Source organism: Camelus dromedarius, chromosome 4 (genome assembly GCF_036321535.1).
Source record: "Camelus dromedarius isolate mCamDro1 chromosome 4, mCamDro1.pat, whole genome shotgun sequence".
In the NCBI taxonomy this organism is placed as follows: domain Eukaryota; kingdom Metazoa; phylum Chordata; class Mammalia; order Artiodactyla; family Camelidae; genus Camelus; species Camelus dromedarius.
The window spans coordinates 70,224,586-70,247,602 of record NC_087439.1 but is presented as its reverse complement, the minus strand read 5'-3'; the positions used below and the strand labels follow the sequence as shown (position 1 = coordinate 70,247,602).

Here is a 23,017-nt window from a genome sequence, read left to right as displayed (position 1 = left end):
TGGTTTCTTTTCTCTATCTGTAAGTCTGTTTCTGTTCTGTAAATAAGTTCACTGATAATCATTTTTTTAGATTCCACATAAAAGTGATACCATATGGTATCTTCCTTTGTCTTTCTGGCTTACTTCACTCAGTATGATAATCTGCAGGTCCACCCATGTTGCTGCAATCTCCAGGTCTATTCATGGTATTATTTTATTCTTTTTTATGGCTGAGTAGTATTCCATTGTATATATATCACAACATCTTTATTCAATCATCTGTCGATGGACATTTAGGTTGTTTTCATATCTTTGTAATTGTAAATAGTGCTTCTATGAACATTGGGGTGCATGTATCTTTTTGAATTAGACTTTCCTCCAGATATATGCCGAGGAGTGGGATTGCTGGATCACATGGTAAGTTGTTTTTTAGTTTTTTAAGGATCCTCTATATTGTTTTCCATAATGGCTGCACCAAACTACATTCCCACCAGCAGCATAGGGGGGTTCCCTTTTCTGCACACCCTCTCCAGCATTTATCATTCATAGACTTTTGAATGGTGGCCATTCTGACTGGTGTGATGTGCTACCTCACTGTAGTTTTGATTTGCATTTCTCTGATAATTAGTGATAGTTAGCATTTTTTCATTTGCCTATTGGCCATTTGTATGTCTTCACTACATAGATGTTTGTTTAGGTCTTCTGCCCATTTTTTCATTGAGTTGTTTGTTTTTTTGTTATTGAGTTAAATGAGCTGTTTGTATATTCTGGAAATTAAGCCCTTGTCAGTGGCATTGTTTGCAAATACTTTCTCCCATTCTGTAGGTTGTCTTTTTGTTTTGTTTATAGTTTCCTTTGCTGTACAAAAGCTTGTAAGTTTATGCAAATATAATTTGACCTGAGCCCCATGTCCTTTGCATTCTGGCTGCCTGTGGCACACACACTGTGGGCTAGTCACTGGATTTACCACTTTGTGATATGCCAAGAAGACTTATGTGTTGTTCGCCTGTATCGTAATTCTCTAAATACAGCTAAAGATCTTTAACTTCAAGACTGAACAGAAATTGGATTTTAAATTTGCCTGAGTACAATACCCAGTGAAGCATTCATATAGGAAATTAAAAAAAAAAGACACATGCACAGTAAAAAACAAAAAAACTAACTCAAGGGTCTCTATTAGACTGGAAGATGATAGAGCATGACTTAAAAATCCATACCAAGTCCCAGCAATGTACAGTTGCAAGATACAAACCAATCACAGATATCACATCTAGCTTGAGTTAAACCAAACATTTTCAAGCACTACTGAAATTAAGGCAGAATGATTAAGTTCAAAGGTACTGAAACCTAGCCTACCAGAACTGAAGAAATGATTAACACAGTGCAACTCTGCTGGATGAGCCATTTACAAAGAAGGTTGACAGGAAGAGTACATTTTACACGTAGATGTTATAGAAAGAGGTGATCTAATATAGGTGTCCCTTCAGCGGCAATCAGACATATATAATGACCAAACCTGGCATAGTTTTTGCATCATGAGTTGCATCCATGACATGAGTGTAAAAGTAAAGCAAGGAGATTTTTCTTTAACTTCTAAAATTGTCAAGTAGGTAATTTGGTCATTTTTGAAAACACAGGGCCACTTTCCATCACTTGTTCCTCTAAAGTTTTTCCTTTCCATAACCTTGTTTCTTCTTTGTATTTTAATTTTCTTTTCACTTTCCACCTCTTTTATTCCCCCACACCTTACTAATATCTTAAGCCCACCAGCAGTATTCCCATGTATTTGTGCAGAGTTGCTCGTAGGAATCAGGAATCAGGAAAGTGCAGAAAACGACTGGCTAAGAAGTGTAGAAAACTGTCTCCCAGTGTTTCATAAAGTTGAAATTAGGCTTAGCAAAAAGTAGTTTCAAAGTTATTATCCAAAGAAAGTGTAATGTATCTAACAAAAGAACAGCGAAAGAAACGTACCTTGAGAGCTACAAAATCAAATGGATGAAAGCCAGCATAAGCTCCATGGATTTGGGACATCATCTGAGCTGCTTTCTCCCAGAATCGAAGTAGTGTTCTCTGCAGAAAAAAAAGAAAAGGTGACACCACAGTTCTGCTTCCTCTCCATGATTTTTTGTCAGTGCTATTTTTTTCTCACTAGTATGGTAGATGAATAGCTGTCAAATAATGAGAAGCAGAAATTAAAATCAATTTCCAAGGCTGGGGAATCTGAAAGCACTGTAACTATTAAGTCTGCAAAGGAATTGGCATCGTATCTGCAGGTGTGTGCCTATCTGTATCCAGCACTGAAATGTACACAGGAGCCAGCTAGAGGGTACTTGCAGCCAAGAGAAAAAAACTGGAGGATTAGAACACCCTCTGAAGAATCCAAAAGAAAAATGATAAAAGCACCAAAACATCGTAATTGCATTAGAGGTATATGTGTAAACTTCTATGTCGGTAAGCATATATAAGCCTTTATTAATTGGAGAAAAATAGTATGTACCACAAAGTTTGGACTTCCATTTAGGATTCAAGAAAGACTTGTCCAAAAAATGTGTTATTCAAGCTAACTGAAGTAACTGGACATCTTTCTTGTTGCTTCAAGGTTCCTGTTCAAAGTGAGGGGGAGGAGTGGAGAGAATAAAGGAGAGCTAACTAACAGGTACTGTGTTTCAGGCATTACGCCCATAGGTGGTCATGCACTTTTATTTTCAGGTGTAGCCTTTATTGATTCTTGAATTCCACAGTAGTGAACTGAATTAGGTAGATACCCAAAAAGCAGCAGTGAATGTCCATTTCCTTTGGTTTATTATTCTTTTCTTATGTAAAAACAGTTTATTCTATTTTGCCATTTATAAATACATAGTAAAATCAGTATGTAAAAACAGTTTATTCTCCTATTTTGCCATTTATAAATACATAGTAAAATCAGTAACTGTTACTTATTAATATCTAACTTCCTCATTGTGTGCTATTTATGTGTGGTTTGGAGTAAAATAAGCGCAAGTGAGACTTCTGAGATTAAAGTGATGTGGAATGGCAATTTGGCAGAATGAAAAGAACACAATCCTAGAATTAGAAAACTTAAGTTTTTAAGCCTGATACTGCATTTGTTTTAAGTCTCATTTAATTCTCACTTTCCTCATCCATAAAATGATAGAAAAGTGTTAAATTTGGGGGCCACAGCATCTTTATTTCAAATGAAATCATATGTAGGACTAGTTCAAAATGGAGTAGCTCTGGGTGAACCAAGGTTAATGGGCCTTGAATCCTGCCTCCTCTCAACATTCCCCTCCTCTATCCTAGACAGTCCCTAAGTCAGTCTCTTTCTCTCTGTCTCTGTCTCTCTCTCCTAGTACACCAAGGAGAATGACGTGAAGCCATGGGAGCAGGCATCACTGAGGTCTTATTCAGACTAGTATTCCATGATTCTGACTATCATAACCTCCATAAGTCAGTTTTAGGACAGTTAACAATTTTTATACCCTTTAGACAACTTTTAAAAAGGAATCTCACCACTAGTCTTTACTTCAAGGACATGCTGACCATGGAGGTGGATACCTGGTAGGTAGTGAGTGAATGAGATAACATATTGCAGCGACTAGCTCCAAGTAAATCCACTTTCTGACAGACATCCATCTTTAACTTGTCAAAAGAAGCTTTGCTATTTCTCACTTGGATCTGTACCTGCAACCACAAAAATATTAATTATAATTACTGATAATACAGATATACAGGATCATGAAACACATTTTCAGACACATGAAATTATAATAAAAAAGACTAATTTCTTTCCCTATATTATTATTTAATGATTAGTGGTAAAGGTTTTGACTATTTTTAGTAATTGTAGGACATCTTTCCAGCAGATATCTTTATGCTGAGAAACTATATGATGATAGATGGACAGAATACAGTTAAGAACTAAAACAACAGATTCCAAATAAAAAGAAACACCCAAAACTACTGATAGGTACTATTTAGCTAGAAAGAGTAAAAGAATAAATGGAAAGGGACACAGTTAGTGTTGGGAAGCATTAATAATGGTTCTGAATCAGATAAGTTTATAAATTTAAATGCAGGCTTATTATATTTCTTATACATAAGGTGAGTCATACATCACCACGTAGTGTGAATATTCAACTTTGTACTCATTCATTCATTCAACAAATATTTATAAGGTATCTATTATGTGCCAGGCACTGTTCCAGGCACTGGGATACAGTGGTAAACAAAACAAAGCTCTTCCCCACCATCCCTAAGTGAGGAGGCACAGGAAAATAAGAAGTAAATAAATACATAAGATAATCTCAAGTTGCAAAGATAACATATAAATGCAACAGAAATGGGTGACTACTTTAGGTAAGATGGCCAGGGAAGTCCTTGGTGAGCTCATGCATGATGTCTGAATTGGGACATCGTCCAGTGCATGCATGATGAGTGGGCCATGCTAAGACCCTGAGGAGAGCTGTTCAGGCCCAGGGAAAAGCAAGGACAAAAGTCCTGGGTGTGGGAGGTGGGTGAAGAGCTTATCATGTTTGCAGAACAGGAAGGAATATGTTCTAGAAAGGATTGAAGCATAGAAAATAAGTACAACATGTGGCATCAGAGGAACCAGGGATCAGACTGTGCAGGGCTATTTGGGTCCAGATAAGAGGTTTGGATTGCATTCTTTTTTTTTTTACTTGAGGTGAAATTCCCATAACATACACTTAACCACTTAAAAATGTACCATTCAGTGACACTAATGTGTTCACAATGTTGTGCACCACTCACTTGGATTGTATTCTAATTGTCAAAGATTATAAAGGGGACAGGATAACAGGTTTCTGTGGCCTGAGGCCACGTGTCCACCTACTTTCCCAGGTCTGCTGGAGTAATCAATGAGGCAGAGTACTCAAAGCAGCTAGTATAAAGGCTCCATCAATATTAAATATGATTTTTACTGTAGGTACTTTAAATATTTATAAAATGAAGGAGTAAATGAATTTTATTATTCATGCAGGGTAGATTTGGGGACACAATTTATAATGAGTTTATTTAGCAAAAACGTGTATTTATACACATATAGTTGCTTTAAAAGTTTGTGGTTAAACTACATATTGTGACAGAATGAAAAATTTGACAACCTTCACTTATGATTAATAATCATTCAGTGGGGAGGGTACATAGCTCAGTGGTAGAGTACATTCTTAGCGTGCATGAGGTCCTGGGTTCAATCCCCAGTGCCTCCATTAAAAATAAATATAGGAAAACCTAATTACCCCTCCCAAAAATGAAAAAAATTAAAAATCATTTAACATGAATTTTTACATAAGTTATATGTTTTTCCTGACTAATAAACTATTTTCCTCCTGTAAACAACTCCTAAAAGTCCACATGAACAACATTTAAAAGGTAGTTAGGTCTATTATGAGAGGTATAAAAATAATAGAAAAGGATGATGGGGTGGAGATGTCACTCAAAGAGTAAAAAACAATAGCGTGACGACCTTTTGTACTTCAATTGAGGATTTCCAGGCAACCAAGAATTTACAATGCAACATAGTTCCCCAAAATAGTTTGATGTTCTATGTGCTTGATTAAATTATTCTGTAGAGGTTCAATAGCTTTATGTATCAAAAAACCAACAAGGGTGTATTTTCATACTTTTCTGAATTTTTCCATTTGTTTTAAGGTGTCTGGGTCCAGTTCTTGGGATACACCTTTCATCCACAGCAGAGCTCCTCTGTATTCTGTGCGCGCCTGCTCCATCCGATTAATTGTCATCAAAGTATCAGATACAGCCCTTTGGCTGAATGTTGCTACTTCTTGCTTAAGACGAGCCAAGGGAGTATATAGGGCCAATCTAAATGGCAGAGAGGTAAAAATCAGAGAGATGTACATCCCACGAGCAAAATAAAACAAAAACAAAGGTTTAAAACAACTGTAAAGCATAATTTGTTATCAAGATGAGTCTATAAACAGGACATTATTAAGATGTCCAAGAAGTTTTAGAAAACAAATAAGAATCTTACAGCTAACTTTGAACTGTTAATAAAAATGTGTCTATATCTCCCCCTTTTCTCATTTTAGGTAATATATATTATTTCTGCAGCATTTTGGATATTTACCCATGTATAAATAAATAATCTACCAAGTAAATTTGCCATTTAGAAAAAAATTCCATGAGTAAAAAGAGAGCCTGTATTCATAAAGCACAATCCTTTAAGCAGAAAGCCTTTCTTTTGACAAATTTAGGGAAAACCTGGGTATAGAAAAGCAGATAAATGCTAGAAAAACTAGTGAGGATAAAGTTCTTAGCAGCTGAGGATGAGTACAAGAAAAAAAAAGAATTTAAGAAACGTAAGTCAAACCCAGCCCTTCTGTTCTGCTTTTGACTTGGTAGGCCTTGTATTGAGTGTCCCTTTGTCACCTCCTTAAAGATAGATCTTTGCACTGATGCGGTACTTCAGAATAAAGTCACTTAAGCTATACATTGTCATTAAAAGTCTGATAGGCCTGTTTTTATTTTTCTCCTGAAAATGCAACGATTTTGTATTGTACCTATTGTATTTAATAATTGTAAATTACTTGTATAATATAATACACAATTATGTAATATATAATATAATAATTATATAATATTTAATTGTATTAAGACCTATTGTATTTAATAATTATAGGAGATTCTTTGCAGCAGGTATTTTTAATGCTAAAAAGTTATAAAATAATAAATGCAAAGTATATAACTAAGAAGAAAAAATTTCCTCCACTTAAAAAGAGGAAAAGTTCCAAAGTACTCAGAGATTGTATAGTATCCAAAAAATTAAAAACCTATATATATACATACACATATTCTAGCCACTCTCTTTCTCTGTTATATTAAACCACTTAAGAAATTTAAACACAGGCCTAAAGGCTATTTCTAGGAGTTAGGTAACCTGAGAATGTAAATCTTTAAATAATTATTTTAAATACAAAATAAGTAAGAGTTAAGCATCAAAACAATTATATACTGCAATGTATTTCTCTTTTAATTGGAATGATCAGAAACCTTTACAAATATGTAAATTTAGCTACATACATCAAAACTGTCATACTGACTATAAATTTAAGGATGATGCAAAAGCATGGTAAACCTTTGCTTGGCTGAAGAACAGAGTGCCCTGCCAGTGGCATCCATCATTTCGCCAGCCTGCGTTGTGTCCCGTTCTGCTTGGAACTTTAAAAAGAGCCCTAGTTCGTTTTCTTCCTCTGATATAACTAGGGAAAAAAATTACAATACAGTTCATTGTTCCATTTTATCATTTGTTTAAAACACACACATACAACTAAAATTCTCATAGCAATAATTCTTTAAACATAAGAATTACTTGAGGGAAGAAGAAGAGAGACTTATTTTTAAAATGCAAGTTCCTGGGCTCCAGAGATTCTGATTTTATAGGACTGAGGTTATGGTTTTCTTTTCTTTCTTTTTTCTCTTCTTCTTCTGGTTTTTTTTGTTTTTTTTTTTTTGTTTTTTTTTGTTTTTTTTACAAGCACTTCAGATGGTTTTGATGCAGTGAATCCATGGATTTCACTTTGGGAAAGACTGATCTTTAGTGAAAAAAATCCAAAATGATAAAACAAAACCACAGATGATGCATTTTCAAAAGTACAAAGATGCATTTTAGGATCATTGCCGCTTACAAAGTACTCAGTTTTTTATTTCAACTTACTCTCGTCTCCCATCCTGGCTTCATTTTCCTATGCTCAGTATCTCAGATCCACAATTGTCCACAATTTTGCTTCTAAAACCCTAAAAGTTGACATGTAGTGCAATACTAAACGTGTGGTTGGTGGACCAATGCCAATTCAGAACCATTTGCTACCAGCCTGTGACAAATAACAAAAGTAAGAAACTATTTAGGAACGTTTATCAATTTGACTATTTTATATCTGTTGAATATAATAATAAAAAGTGTGCTTATATTTTGCATGTTTTCTTTAATCTCATTTTCCTAAACATTCATTTTTATTGTGTTTTCAAAAGTGTCAGTTTACAACAGATTAAAAGTAAAACGCAAAACAGAATATGGTCCTTCACCATAAAGTTTTAGAAGCACTGATCTAATGGAAGACAACCCTCTCATCACAGTAAGACAAATAGGCCAGGGGAGTCCATAAAGCGTTCAAACTGTAAGGTTCAAGTGAAAAACATGACCATGTCATGCCTAAATTCACCGAGGTTTACTGATGGAAAAATTGAAGTTAAAAACTGAAAGGGAAGTCCCTTTCAGTACCTAGAAGGCAGCAGGCCCTGCAAGGGAGGCCCTGGGAGAACACGATGGTGTTATGGGAGAGAGTGTCTACATATTCTGTAGCAGCATCTTTAATAAAACCATGTGCTGTCTTATCAACAATTAACCTGATCAAGACTGGACTGGCATTGGTCCATGGACCATACTTTGGATTTGAGGAATCTTGTTAATTTAATATTCTTACATAATTAATTACTTGAGAGATGTACAGATTATACATTTCCTTTGAATCAGAACTTCATAAAATATATGTCAGTGAAAACTATTAGAAAAAATACTAATTTGTGGATGATGATTCAGAAAGCTCCCTGGGAACTGGGATTACCTCATGATCAAATATCAGTTGAACATGAATGCTCATTGAGCCTTATCCGTATCAATGCAGAAAGGGGAGGAGATGAAGCTGAATTTGTGCTGATTCTGTGTTCGGACCTCCTGCCAAAAATGGCAGACTCAACTCCTGTATGTTCTTCCCCTAGTAAAGATTTACAGTGCTGGACGAATCTACCGTAGTCGTCTGATGCCAGCCTCAACATAAAATGTATTAATAAAATAGTCTTCAAGAAATCATGTATTTATACACAATCTTGAAGAGAAAGTGAAAAAGATAAAATCTGTATAGGTATACCTCTTCCTTAACTTGAAATGCTTCACCAGTGTGCTAAAAGCTCTCGTGATTTCAGGACAAAATGCAGGATACACAAAGTTACCAATGGTTCTTTACATTTCCATTTCTATCACAGGACTCCTCTGGTCCAATGACTGTGATGGCTCTTTACTGCTTGGTTTGCTCTTTTATCACCCTATTAGTCGCAAGTACAAACTCTTTTGTCATGCAAACTATCCTCACTCTTTAAGTTACTCCCCTAACTCCAAATCCCTGTCCCCCCACATATTCAACTTCTATAAACCCTTCAAGTTTTACTGCAATTCCATCTATGGAGTTGCCTTTACCAATCACTCTAATACACAGTTATTTTTCACTCCAAGACAATTCAGAGTTATGTCTGTACCACTATTCTGAACTCAATTACATGCTATTCTTTCTCTTGTATTTTGTTATAAAAAGTTGTTTCTTCAACTATTTCCTTGGGAAAAGCACATAGTCTTAACGTGGCAGGCACTCAAAAATTATGCTATACTGGATTTTTTGCCTTAATGGGACAATATATGAGCTTTGGCTACAAATTTTTGAGATTAATTCACATAGCTACCCAGGAAAATCACTCATTGAGCAGATATTTGTTGAGTACAGACTACATGCTAGACATTGTTTCTAGGCTATGAGGACACAGAAATAAACAGACAAATTCCTATCCTTAAGGAGAGCATATTCTAGTGGCAGTAAGAAAAACATAAAATTTACAGAATGCTGAATACTGTTAAGTAGACAGAAAGTTATGAGAAAGAGGAGTATTTCATTTTAGATAAGGGGGTCAGGGAAGGACTCACTATAAACATGATATCTGAACAGATACCTAAAGAAGGTTGGGAGCCTACTATGCAGACATGCCTACTGTGAAGGAAATGAATTGGTTCGAGAGGAGAGAGTTTTAGGAGATGAGAGTAGAGAAGCAACCAGAGAGGTGGCCATGCCCAGTAGGGCACTGTAGTTAACGCAGTGCGGAAGAGATCCAAAGACTGAGTTCTAACCAGAAGAGGTCAAGAAGAGAGGTGCCCTGCAATGGCAGGAGACTGAGAAGGAATGACCATTAAAAAGAAATCCAGGGATATATGGTGCCTGGCAGCCAAGAGAAGAGAGTGTCTGAAAGAGGAGGGAATAATCAACTGTGTTCAATAACGTGACAAGGACTGAGAATTGGTCCCTGGACTTAGTTCCTTATTACTACGACAAGAGCAGTTTGGTGGAGTGGAGGGGATGAAAACTTGAGTGGGGCGAGTGCAAGAGAAAGTGGAAGGAAAGAAATGGAGACTATGTATATAATTATGTCAAAATTTCCTGTGAAAGGAGCAGAGGAATGGAATGGTAACTGCTAGAATAAGTGGGGGTCAAGAGAGAGAGTTTTTAAATGATGGAAGGAAATCCACTTAAGACTCTGGGCAGGAAAACTAGACTCAGCAAAATGAATCTGTGTCAGAGGACTTGATGAACTGAGGACACTGACTGGGTAATTTGAGAACAGGTTACTGTAAATACTCATTTTTGTCATAAGAAACTATTTACAAAATAATTCCATAAACTACTATTTTTACATTAAATCTTTCACTTCAAAAAATGCAAATAAATATATATTGTAAACAGGAATTATTGGATAGATATCTATGATTTCATACCATTGAGTCTTAGCTGATATTTCTCAACTATCTTCAGAAGTTCAGTGCATGTCTCTTGAATGGAGTGAAAAACCTTTGAAATATAAATTTTATTAGGACAGTTTAAAGAAGCATAGACAGATATAAAATATAAAAAAGCACTTCAAAAGCAAAACATTTTCTTACAAGTATTACGTCTATTTTTCTTGACTGTAATGTACTTCAGTTTTGGTTTTATTTATTTTTTTTAACATTTTTTATTGATTTATAATCATTTTACAATGTTATGTCAAATTCCAGTGTTCAGCACAATTTTTCAGTCATTCATGGACATATACACACTCATTGTCACATTTTTTTCTCTGTGAGTTATCATAACATTTTGTGTATATTTCCCTGTGCTATACAGTGTAATCTTGTTTTATTTCTGATAATAGAAAACACATTTAGATTTCCTCCATGAGGGCTGGAAAAAATAGTCATAAATACATGGGAGCTAATAAAATTTTTTAACTGTGGTGTTTGTCCTCCCCTGGGCTCCAAACTGTCTAAATAGCAAAAAGTTAAATCTAATATAAACTACATCAAACATTGCCTACCACAAATGAAAAGAGTAAGGAAAGAAAATGTTAACTAACTCAAGAGTCTGGCTTTTCTCCAATATTGGTCTAAATAAAACAGGTCAGTGAATTTACCAAAACAAATTAAATAATGTGTTACAACATAAAAAATAAACTACTTTCACATGATTTTGTTTAGAATTTTCCATGAATATTAATTCCTTCATTACCACTGTTGCTAATAGCTAACAGAAAAATAAAATATCCAATAAACTCCTATTTCAAAGTAAGCACATGAAAATTTGAGATCAGGATACATTATACACAGGAGGTAACTCTTCACACATATCTATATATGTAGGTTTTCCCAGGGAAACAAGCTGGCATAGATTTTAGGGTGCAGCATACAGAAGACTCACAAGGTCCTATGCTGAAGAACTGCAATGAAGTTCAAAAAGACTTTGGAAAAAAAAAAACCCAAAAAACAAAACAAAACAAAACAAACCCCAAAAGACCTTGGCACTGTAGTATAGTATTAGGCCCTAACCCTTTGTTTATCAAATGAATTTCCAACATCCCCAATTAAGCCTGAATGCTGTATCTATGACAAAGTTATGCTATTATTTTGACATTTGATCAGATCAAAGGAAGATTGATAACAGACACGAAAATCTAAATGGAGGAGCAACCATCAATTTTCCATATGAGGTTAAGTATGTTTGGATTGTATTTTGTATATGGATTTGGCAATTTAAAGAGCTGTTTTAAATCCAAATGGAAGGAGACTAGACAAGAATACAAAAATGATAGTTCTATTATGATGAAGTGACAATGGCTGATTTTTTCCCATGGGTCCTTGAAAGATTTATATATTATTGCTATCCATTTTTACAATAAATTTTTTTCAGTTTTAGTGAGGTATAACTTGACCAAATTGTAATATATTTAAAGTGTACAACATAATTTAAGTATATATACTTGTTATGAAACTATTTTTCATTTGTAAAAACAATAGTACAAATATGGGAGAAAGTTCTTGGTTGATTCCAAATACTTGTCTAATGGATAAGAATAACACTGAATATAAAATATGTCACCCATAGATTACTTAACGATGTCAAACAATATGAAAAAAATCTATTTTTGTGGGAATATATGTGGAAACAACAAAGAGTTCCCTTAGTGTTAAAATATACTACCTACAATGAAGTCCCTTTACTTTTTCCACATTTGTAACTGAATCCTAAGAGGAATACTTTTCAACACAAATAGTAAAAGCTTATTAAATAGAAATAATTTCTATTTCCATATTTATTATGGCAATGATGGAAGTTTATTTTTTGTAGAATGAAATTACTTAGTAGATTGACTTATTTAATTAGACCTATATTTTTAATAATTCTAACAAACGATTACATTTCAAGCATAACAGAGCCCCTGCCTGGAAATGTTTATAAAAGTTATCTTAAATTAGTATATTTACACAGAATTAGCAAATCTGCATTTAAAAATCTAGACCCTTTTCATTAATATACATGAGATCTTTCTTCTAATTGCTTTAGTTACTTAAAAGTATAAAACATATAGCTTTAAAGTTGTTTCATGGTTTATTATTCCTTTTATTTAAAATGAAAAACAGAGCCAAAAATACATGATGAAATACTTCAATTAATTCCATCCCTTAATAATAGAAACAGAAACTCCAACTTGTAAAATCCTAACCCACTATTTGATTTCAATTAATTTATTTCAGTGAGGTACAAACTTTAAATAAAAGTAGTACAAAGTATTATCACATGATATATAATGAGTAGACGGTCCCAATTAGGAATATAGTTTTTATAAATTGAAATATAGTCAGTTATAATGTGTCAATTTCTGATGTACAGCACAATGTCCCAGTCATGCATATACATACATATATTCATTTTCATATTCTTTTTCATTAAAGTTTATTATAAGATATTGAATATAGTTCCCTGTGCTATACAGAAGAAATTTGTTTTTCTTTTATCTATTTTTGTATATAGTGGCTAACATTTGCAAATTTCAAACTCCCAAATTTATCCCTTCTCACTCCCTTTCCCCAAGTAACCATAAGATTGTTTACTATGTCTGCGAGTGTGTTCCTGTTTTGTAGATGAGTTCATTAGTGTCCTCTTTTTTCTTTTTTTTTAAGAAGGAATATAATCAATTCATTAACATTTAGCTTAAAAACTACAATACTTGTGCCAGAGACATTACCTAATTCATGATTTATCTAATTTAAGAACACAAGTTCTGCCAGTTCTCAATTTGTGAGAACTCTTATCCAGACGATCTGATTGACAGGTGGATACAATTATTCTATTATGAAGCTTGCATTTATCCCGGTAAATTCTTCAATGTGAAAGCTTGTCATTGTCCCCCCAGTAGTCCCAAATAATAACAAGTTATATGAAATGCACAGAATCCTGAAATTTACCTCAAGTTTAGCATCCAGCTCAGCATCAGATGCCACCACGTGCTCATCCTCCTTTTTCCCTGTTGCTTTGATAAAGACCTGTTTAGTTTTCCAGTATTTCTTTTGCATTCTGCTGACTACTGACTGGTTATCTTCTGGTCTGGGCTGCCCAAAGGAATCCATGGAATGACTACAGGGAATAGACTAAAATTAAATTTCTTAAAAAATCTTTTCAATAATAAGTATCTATTTAGCCAATATTTAATCTAATTAAAAAGATACTAAATAGAATATTTATGTTAACAGCTAAACATGCTAATATTTTCTTTGTATGGTCTAAATTTATATTTTAATTATAACATATACAAGTAAAAGGCAAAAATATTAATGATACATATATTAATTTTATTTATAACAAAGGTGTTAGAAAACTGCTATGATTTTGCAGTAATGGCTAGAAATATTTCTATCTGACCAATCTCTATTTGTGGACATTTATTAGTTTCCAATTTTTGCTTTTGTAAATAATATTGAAAAATGAACTTGGACACACATCTTTGCAAACTACTAACATTTCCTTGGGAAAACTTCCTATGGATTAATTGCTATGTCAGAAGAATACACATTTAATAAAAATCCTCAGATATGCAAAGATTCAAATATATACTCTTCTTTAAAAATTACTCAAAGAAATATTTTAATATCCAATTAATAAAACAAAAATAAAGACCTTAAGTGTAGGGGAGATACGTTATAAAAGAAACAGAGATGGAAATTGTAACCTTTTGTAAACTTAAAAATTAATGTCTAAGTAATTGTTCTTAACACAGTTAACATGGCTATATATGGGAAATGCAAATATGAAAAGTGTTACTTAAGGAGATGTGAAAAAAAAGAAGTAATAATAACAGTTTTAAAAGCCCAAATTATTCCAATAAACAGGAGGTAGGAACAAAAGGAGATACTAAAGTATGTGACTCATTCATCACTTCCAGGGGAATCAACCGATAACTAATGTATTCTTAATGTTGGTAAAGAAGTAGAGGTTCACTTTCTTTTTATTTTGAAGTAATTACTAATCAAATAAAAATAGGATGTCTAATTTCTAAATTATAAGGAGCAGAAAAAGAGAGCAAGAAAAACTAGCAAAAGCAAAAGAAGGTTAAAAAACAGGAGCAAGGCAACATAACAAACAGTATAAACTAAGATGACAGAATAAGAACAATTATACTATTTAGTATTATAATGCAAACTTCCTCTTAAATTCAAAGAATCTCAAATCATAAAAAACAAAAAACCATATCCTACTATACGCTATTTGGGATCCACCTAAAACAAAATGACAGAGAAAGAATTACGGGTTAAGAGATACCAGGTAAATATAGTACAAACAAAACTAAAGCAAGGATAGCCATACTGATATCAGACAAATTAGGTTTAAATATAAAACATTATACAGAACAAAGGTAAAATGTAAAGCCCACAGGTGGCCACTCCTCCAGATATTCTCTGGACATTCTCCTGTGGATACCCTCCTGGATTACTGGGCAGTACAGATTAGCCATCATTAACCGCAGAACCTCTAGGTGCTGTGCTGGTAACGTGGTTGGACGTAGGGTGGAATAGAAAATAGAGAATTTAATCTTGGTACAGAGAGGGGCTGGGTCTGATGTAAGCATGGTACTGTCTGAGATACAGTTCTGAGGGAAAACTTCGCAGCTTATTTTTCCCCTCCAATTTCTGTCTGCTTTTGGTTGCTTTTGATGGCTTTCCATTAGTTTTCCCCTCAGACTGTTATCAGCATGAGGGTCAGTCCAACTGTATGACAAACAGCTGATCTCTTCTACCAAGCTGACCTAGGCTTAGGCCCAATCAGTTAAGAGAACACAGTTCTCGGGTGAAGCAAGAAAATGTCATTCCAAACATAAGCTGAGGAAGAGAAAGGTAGATTGATGACAGATTGCAGAGATACCTACAAGTGTATTTAATAGGTAATGTGGGGCCAATGAAGGTTTCTAAGCAGCAGAAAGACTAAACAGAGTTCAGAACTATCTTTCCATATTTCAGACAAAATATAATTAAAGTCTGGACCAAGGACATTAGCATAAGAATAGATATGAAGGAAGAATCTATAAAACTTGTTAATAATGATTTAATGGTTTTGCCCCTGAAAAATAAGGGCAATTAGGAAAATAAGCTATCTAAGTGAGAACATTATGCATTTGATAAATGACATTCTGAGTTTGAAATAAGGGACATCTGAGTTTACAGAAATATCTAACAATCAATTAAAACAGTAGTAACAAAAGTTGTTTCAAGTTTGGGTCTCTAGTCAGATTGTCTAGGTTTGAAGACAATAACCCTACTATTTGCCAGCTGTGGGACGTTGTGCAAGTTCCATTAATTTCTCTGACCTTCAGTTTTCTCATCAGTAAAATAGGAATGATGAAGTAAATAGATTGTTATAAGAATCAAATGAGAAAAATACATGTAAAGCACTTAGAAATTGTTGGCAGTTAAGAATCACATTATTTTATACATTTGCATTTTAATTTTTAGATTGGAAATGTTGATTTGGGAGTTAAAGATTGTTAAGCAGTGAGAACAGACCTTTAAGAAAGAAAGCAGAAAGGTGGTAATATTTGGAGATTTGAGGAAGGTGAAGCAAGTTTAGGCGAGGTTCTTGATATTGTGCTATGGATTCACCATAATAAGAACAGTTTAATGATAAATATGTACTACATATAACAGGTATTTAAATCCCCAAGTTGAAAGAAATTAAAAAGAAACTTAGAGGTTATCGAGTTCAATAGATTTCTATTTTGGTGTAAAAGGATGGAGACTTCCATAAAATGAGAAACCAATAAAATAATTTTTAAAATCTTAATCATCACTGAGAGAATATAAAACAATTACATGGAGAAAATGAATTCTATATGGACTTAGAGTGAAAGCTTCTACTAATTCCATCACCGAACAAGAGTACTATAGAGGATTAAAGCATCATTTACCCTCATTTGTCATAAAGTCATTCACCAAGGCACTAGCAATACAGACTGTGTGCTTATTTAACAGTTTTTATAAGTAAAATAGCTTTATTTCTTTGACTAATATGAAATTGCCAACATTAGACCAACATTAAGCCATTTTTGTGCTACAAAATCAAGAATTTAATATGGTTCAACCTAAAAAAAAGGAATTCAAACTTACCTCAGAAGAAAGTGCTTTGAGAACAAATGATCTACCTAAACCATGTCACATCTCAAGTCTTTTTCAGGGATCTAGACTGATGGGTTAACACTACGGCCTGCCAGCAAATTAGTCCTTAGCTGACTTCTTGCTACAACAGCAGAGTTGAGTAGATCCAGCAGACTGTATGGCCCACAAAGGCAAAATTATTGACTATCATGTTTTTTCACAGAAAAAGTTTACAGACACCTGATCTAGACAATAGTTTTCAGAGTATAGTCTGAAGAGTCATAAGCCTCTTTAAGCTTTACTTTGTACTGAGATAATGATTATTCCTTATTCATATGTATGTATACATTCATACACATACACACACACACACACACACACACACACATATAATATATATCATATACATAATTTTAAGGCACTGCCTGACTAATCTTTCATCAGTTGTCCATTAATTCTGGAATGGTTTCTGAGTCTGGCAAATCAGTGAGTAGATTATGATACAGGGTTTTCTGTATGCCACCTTTAACAGATGGAGAGAAACTGAAGCCTACTGAAATCGTTAGGGGCTACTGATATGAAAGACAAACTATTAAGTCACAGATGGAGACTCTGCCCCTCAAACTTCCCTAAAGGATATATTTTATAAAGTACCAGCTTTAACATCAGACTAGAATTGCATCCAGGTTATGAATATAATCCTTTCAGATAGGTGACCTTAACTGTTGTTTAGCCAACATGAGTTTGGTTACTCAGATACTAGAACCATTACAGGACTAGAGCAGTTGAAATTTACAAATACTCTGAGACAACAGAACTGGTGCAGAACTAAATTAGCTGACATTTCCAATAATCCCAATAAGGAAATAAGTTTCATATACATATTAAATGCCAGCTTTGTTCTGGGTACTACACTTGACACTGCAATCTTAACGCCAGAAAGACACTGAATGAGAAAGTTAAATATAGATGTGTGCTTATCTAAAATAGAAAGAATATGGCAATTGCTTATAGCCAATCACACACCCTAAAATTCATACTAAGAAGTTTTAAACTGCCCACAAAGAGGTTACAATCTTGACCTAATGTACTTATAAAAGGACTAAAGTGTAATCTTTTTTCAAAAAGAATTCAAAATTATATAAAAGGTACAGTCTTAGAGGAGGCTTAAGATATTTACAAGTTCCTGATAATCTTGGTACTACTACTTACTAAAATAATAATCACTATACTTGTAGAGGCTTTGATAGTTTTAAAAACATTTTCATAAATTTTATCTCCTTTGATCTTGATAACTTTGAAAGCTAGAAACAGCAGATTTTATTATTCTAGTTTTATAAAGGAGATCACTGAGGCACTGTTAAATTAAGGGAAATTTCTCAAGGATACACATACATTAAGACCATCCTGATACACAGCACACAACCTAGTCTTTTGACTTCAAAAGCAATGAATGCTCTTTTGCATTTTGAAGGTGGGGAAAAGCGTGATTAAGGTTATCTCCTATCTTATAGTGAGTTATCTAAAACATACAATATTAGTTTCCTAATTTTCAGGCAACTGGCTTCTAAAAACCTATAGGTTTCCAAAAAGTAGTTAGGTACATAAAAAGGATGTTGCTTATAAGAATGAAAACAGAAATAGGTCATTAACAAAACTGAAAACTCTAATATTGCAAACTACATTTGAATTTCTAGGTACAATAAAATTTATTTTTTATAACTAGTCTATATTTTCCGTAGTCAGCATAACCTTACTCTATAAAGAAGAAACTACACAGAAAAACAAATTAGATCTTTTCCCCTCAAAATGATATGATTCAGGATTGTTATCTACTTTTCCGACTGATAGACTAAGAATTTACTACAGAGACAAAGTTTACTTATACCACGTTAGTCATTTCATAAAGAACATATGAGTAGCATTTAAAATAGATAATTACATAATTAAAATTAAACTTTTGCACAGAAAAAAACCATCTACAACAAAAAAATACAACCTATGGAATGGGAGAAAATATTTGCAAATAATGTGACTGATAAGGGGTTAATATCCAAAATATACAAACAGCTCATACAACTCAATTTCAAAAATCCAAAAATTCCAATAAAAAATGTGCAGAAGACTTGAATAGACACTCTTCCAAAGAAGATGAACAGATGGCTAAAGACACATGAACAGATGCTCAACATCACTAATTATTAGAGAAATGTAAATCAAAACTACAATGAGGTATCATTTCATACGTGTTAGAATGGCTATTGTCAAAAAGCCTACAAATAACAAATGTTAGAAAGGATGTGGAGAAAAGGGAACCCTTGTACACTGTTGGTGGGAATGTAAATTTGTGCAACCTCTATGAAAAACAGTATATGGAGGTTCCTTAAAAAGCTAAAAGTGAAACTACCATACAATGCCATAATCCCCACTCTTGAGTGTATATCCAGAAAAAACAACATTAATCTGAAAAGACATACAAACCCCAATGTTCACAGCAGCATTATTTACAATAACCAAGACATGGAAGCAATCTAGTGCCCATCAATAGACAACTGACTAAAGAAGATATGGTATATATATATATATACAATGGAATATTACTTAGTCATAAAATAATGTAATATTGTCATTTGCAGCAACATGAATGGACCTAGAAAATATTACACTAAATGAAATAAGTCAGGCAGAGTAAGACAAATACTATATGATATCACTTATATGAGGAATCTTAAAAAAAACCCACAAATGTAAACAAACTTGTGGTTAGCAAAGGGGAGAGAAGAGGGTATGAGGAACAAACTAGGGGTATGGGATTAACAGATACAAACTATTACATATAAAATAAGTAAGCAACAGGGATTTATTGTATAGCACAGGGAATTATACCCATTATTTTGTAATAACCTATAATGGGATATAATCTACAAAAATACTGAATCGCTTTGCTGGACACCTGAAACTAATACAATATTGTAAACTAACTATACTTAACTTCATTAATTAATTATTCATTGGGTTACTAGAAAATAAGGTGAAAAATGTCAATAACAATCAGTAAGACCATTCAAAATATAAACAATATATTAGAGATGAGGAAATGAATTAGAGAAGAAAATATTTTATCTTTTTGAAAGAATGCCTGAAAACTGTATTTCAAATGTTTCTGATTGTTTAAAGCATGAAACACTAGGATCTTATGTTAAAATGATATTAAAGCTAACTATTTATGAAACTCTAGAATTATATTTCCAACTTTATTGCAAATTTCAGGCCAACACCTCTCCCAATCGTATGCTGTGACCAATGTTCCCAAGTGCAGAGCCTCTCATGAAGATTAAATGAGGTAACACATACAAAACTGCTTTTAAAAATATAAAGTTGTATCTAAGTATAATACATTACTTTAATTACTACACATAGCCTTTAAATAAACAAGAATGTATAGGATGTAAATTTTTAAAACCCTAGATGCTTTTTATTTGACTGACACAATAATTTTAGTGAAATAAACTGAAAGAGAAAGAACTTGCCCTTTCAGTTATTAAAATATATTACAAGGGTGCAGTGCCAAAACTGCAGATTGACCACACACACTTATCTGCGTTCCCCTCCCAAACCCACTCAAATAATGTAAAAGTATAAAACAAAAAAGGATCTATTAACTTATAACTATAGATAGAATAAGCAGTGTCAACAGCTGATGAGAGACTTCAATAACATTTTGGAAGACAGCAGAGAAAGTAGTAACCTAAGCAACTTAACAGAGGAAAGGTAATGAGAAGTGAGTCAATTACCTTGCCAAGCATCTCAAAGACTCACCATTTAGGGAATGCAGTTTGTTGCAGCCACTGTGGAAAACAGTATGGAGATTCCTCAAAAGACTAGGAATAGACTTACCATATGACCCAGGAATCCCGCTCCTGGGCATATATCCAGAAGGAACCCTACTTCAAAAAGACACCTGCACCCCAGTGTTCATAGCAGCACTATTTACAATAGCCAAGACATGGAGACAGCCTAAATGTCCATTAACAGATGACTGGATAAAGAAGATGTGGTATATTTATACAATGGAATACTATTCAGCCATAAAAACGGACAACATAACGCCATTTGAAGCAACATGGATGTTCCTGGAGAATGTCATTCTAAGTGAAGTAAGCCAGAAAAAGAAAGAAAAATACCATATGAGATCGCTCATATGTGGAATCTGAAAAAAAAGAAAAGAAAAAGAAAAGAAAAGAGAACATAAATACAAAACAGACACAGACTCATAGACATAGAATACAAACTTGTGGTTGCCAAGGGGGGTAGGGGGTGGAAGGGACAGACTGGGATTTCAAAATGTAGAATAGATTAACAACATTATACTGTATAGCACAGGGAAATACAACAAGATCTTGTGGTAGCTCACAGCTAAAAAAAACTGTGACAATGAATATATGTATGTTCATGGATAACTGAAAAATTGTGCTCTACACTGGAATTTGACACAACATTGTAAAATGACTATAACTCAATAAAAAAATGTTAAAAAAAAAAAAAAGACTCACCATTTAGAAGTTAAAGGAGAAGGGAGGGTATGGTTCACCTGCAGAGTATGTGCTTGGCATGCATGAGGCCCTAGGTTTGATCTCCAGTACCTCTGTTAAAATGAATAAATAAACCCTAGTTACCAACCCCCCACCCAAAAAAGTAAAAAAACCAAAGTGGTTTTTTTTTGTTTTTAAAGAAGTCAAAGGAGGAATCACAGAAGTCTGTATACAGCAGGCTGAGACTCTAAACCCTCTTCTTCCCCCTTAATTGATGTCACTTAATGGAAGTTGAAGAAATTGAATATGGAAAGCTCTGATCTTGGGCAAACTAACACAGCAGAGGGTTCGGCCTGAAAACAAAATAATTAACTGAAAGTTTACATACTGAATCATTGAACGTCAAGCTCTTTTCCCCTTCAGTGCTCACCAGTAGCAAAGCACACACATCTCTACTCTTCAGAAAAGACTGGAACATTCTTTCTTCTGAGAAAAATTAAAAGCTCCAGAGAAAAGGAGTATTTCATTTGGATGTCCATCCTAAAAGGATGGATCTTTGCCTATTCACTGAAGAAAAAACTCACCAGTTGATAAGCTCACTCCTACATATCAAGCTTTCAATTAGCTTTGTAATGGTCTTATATAGAGAGAGCCAAAGATAGCCAGATATCTGAAGAAACTCTCCATTCTAGAAAGGCCTCTGACCTAAAACAACAACAACAACAACAACAACAACGGAAAACATCTGAAAGGAAACAAAGACAATATAAGAAAGAAAAGAAAACAAAACATAACCCTCTAACTAATATCCCTCAGATACTATAAGATATTATCTTAGAGAAGTAAGTAAAGATACTACTGCTCCCACAAAAAAAGAGCAGACTATCCCTCATAAAGGAAAAATAAAAGAATGAGAAAGACTCCTTGGAGAAAAAGTATAATAGCTGAAATTTTTTAAACATTAATGAAAGGGTTGAAAAATAAAAGAAATCTCTCAGAAAGTAGAACCGTAAGAAAGGTAAGAAAATTAGAGTCAGTCCAGGAAGTCCAATATTTGACTAAAGAGTATTGAAAGACTGCCTAAGGGAAGAAATAATTGAAGAAAATATTCTATAATTGAAGGAAACCAGTCTCCACACAAAAAGAGATTTGCTCCAAAATACATCATTGTGAACTTCAGAAAACTAGAGATAAGAAGAAAGCTTTAAAGAGAAAAGCAGATCACATACAAAGCACTGGGAGTCAGAGTAAGAGCAGATTTCTCTAAAAGAGCAATGCAAGGTAGAAGACCTGAATCCAGCCCGGAAAAGCAATGAAGGGAAGGCCCAAGATGACAGCTACACAGAACAAGCAGCTCAAATTTAAGCAGCTCAAATTTAAAGGACTTTGGAAAGGAGATCTCTAGGAAACATATCTGATATGTTTGATCGTATTACAGTCATACAGCAGAAATGGTAGTGCAATTGGAAAAAAGAGATCAATGTATTCAGAAAAACAGGTTTAAAAAAAAAGCAGTATTAACTCCAATAAAAATGAAGGGAAAGAATATTCAAAAAAGGAGGAATGGTTATAAGGCATTAAACCAACTATGTTGTTGGTTTTTTTCTCCCAGTTTTATTGAGATATAACTAACATACAGCACTGTACAAGTTTAAGGTGTACAGTATAATGATTTGACTTACATACATAATGAAATGATTACTACTTTAAGTTTAGTGAACATCCATCATCTCATATAGATATAAACCAAAGAAAC

At 33.7% G+C, this 23,017-nt stretch overlaps 1 protein-coding gene across 5 annotated transcripts in view; it reads right to left on the bottom strand.

Annotated features, from left to right (window-relative positions):
* The window catches only part of ICA1L (islet cell autoantigen 1 like), a 59,168-nt gene that overhangs the window by 26,747 nt on the left and 9,404 nt on the right, over positions 1-23,017 (bottom strand). For 4 of the 5 annotated variants that reach the window (XR_010380654.1, XR_010380653.1, XM_064485097.1 and 1 more), the window contains 6 exons: positions 13,553-13,721; positions 10,550-10,622; positions 7,094-7,217; positions 5,622-5,820; positions 3,535-3,660; positions 1,951-2,049 (listed from right to left, as the gene is read on the bottom strand). Coding sequence is in view for 3 of the 5 variants with exons in the window: in XM_064485097.1 (XP_064341167.1) it covers positions 1,951-2,049; positions 3,535-3,660; positions 5,622-5,820; positions 7,094-7,217; positions 10,550-10,622; positions 13,553-13,721 (790 nt within the window). In the remaining 2 variants the exon portion in view is untranslated. Of the gene's footprint in view, positions 1-1,950; positions 2,050-3,534; positions 3,661-5,621; positions 5,821-7,093; positions 7,218-7,672; positions 7,830-10,549; positions 10,623-13,552; positions 13,722-23,017 lie in introns of those variants that run through there. The other variant, XM_031451976.2, reaches the window with a different exon arrangement.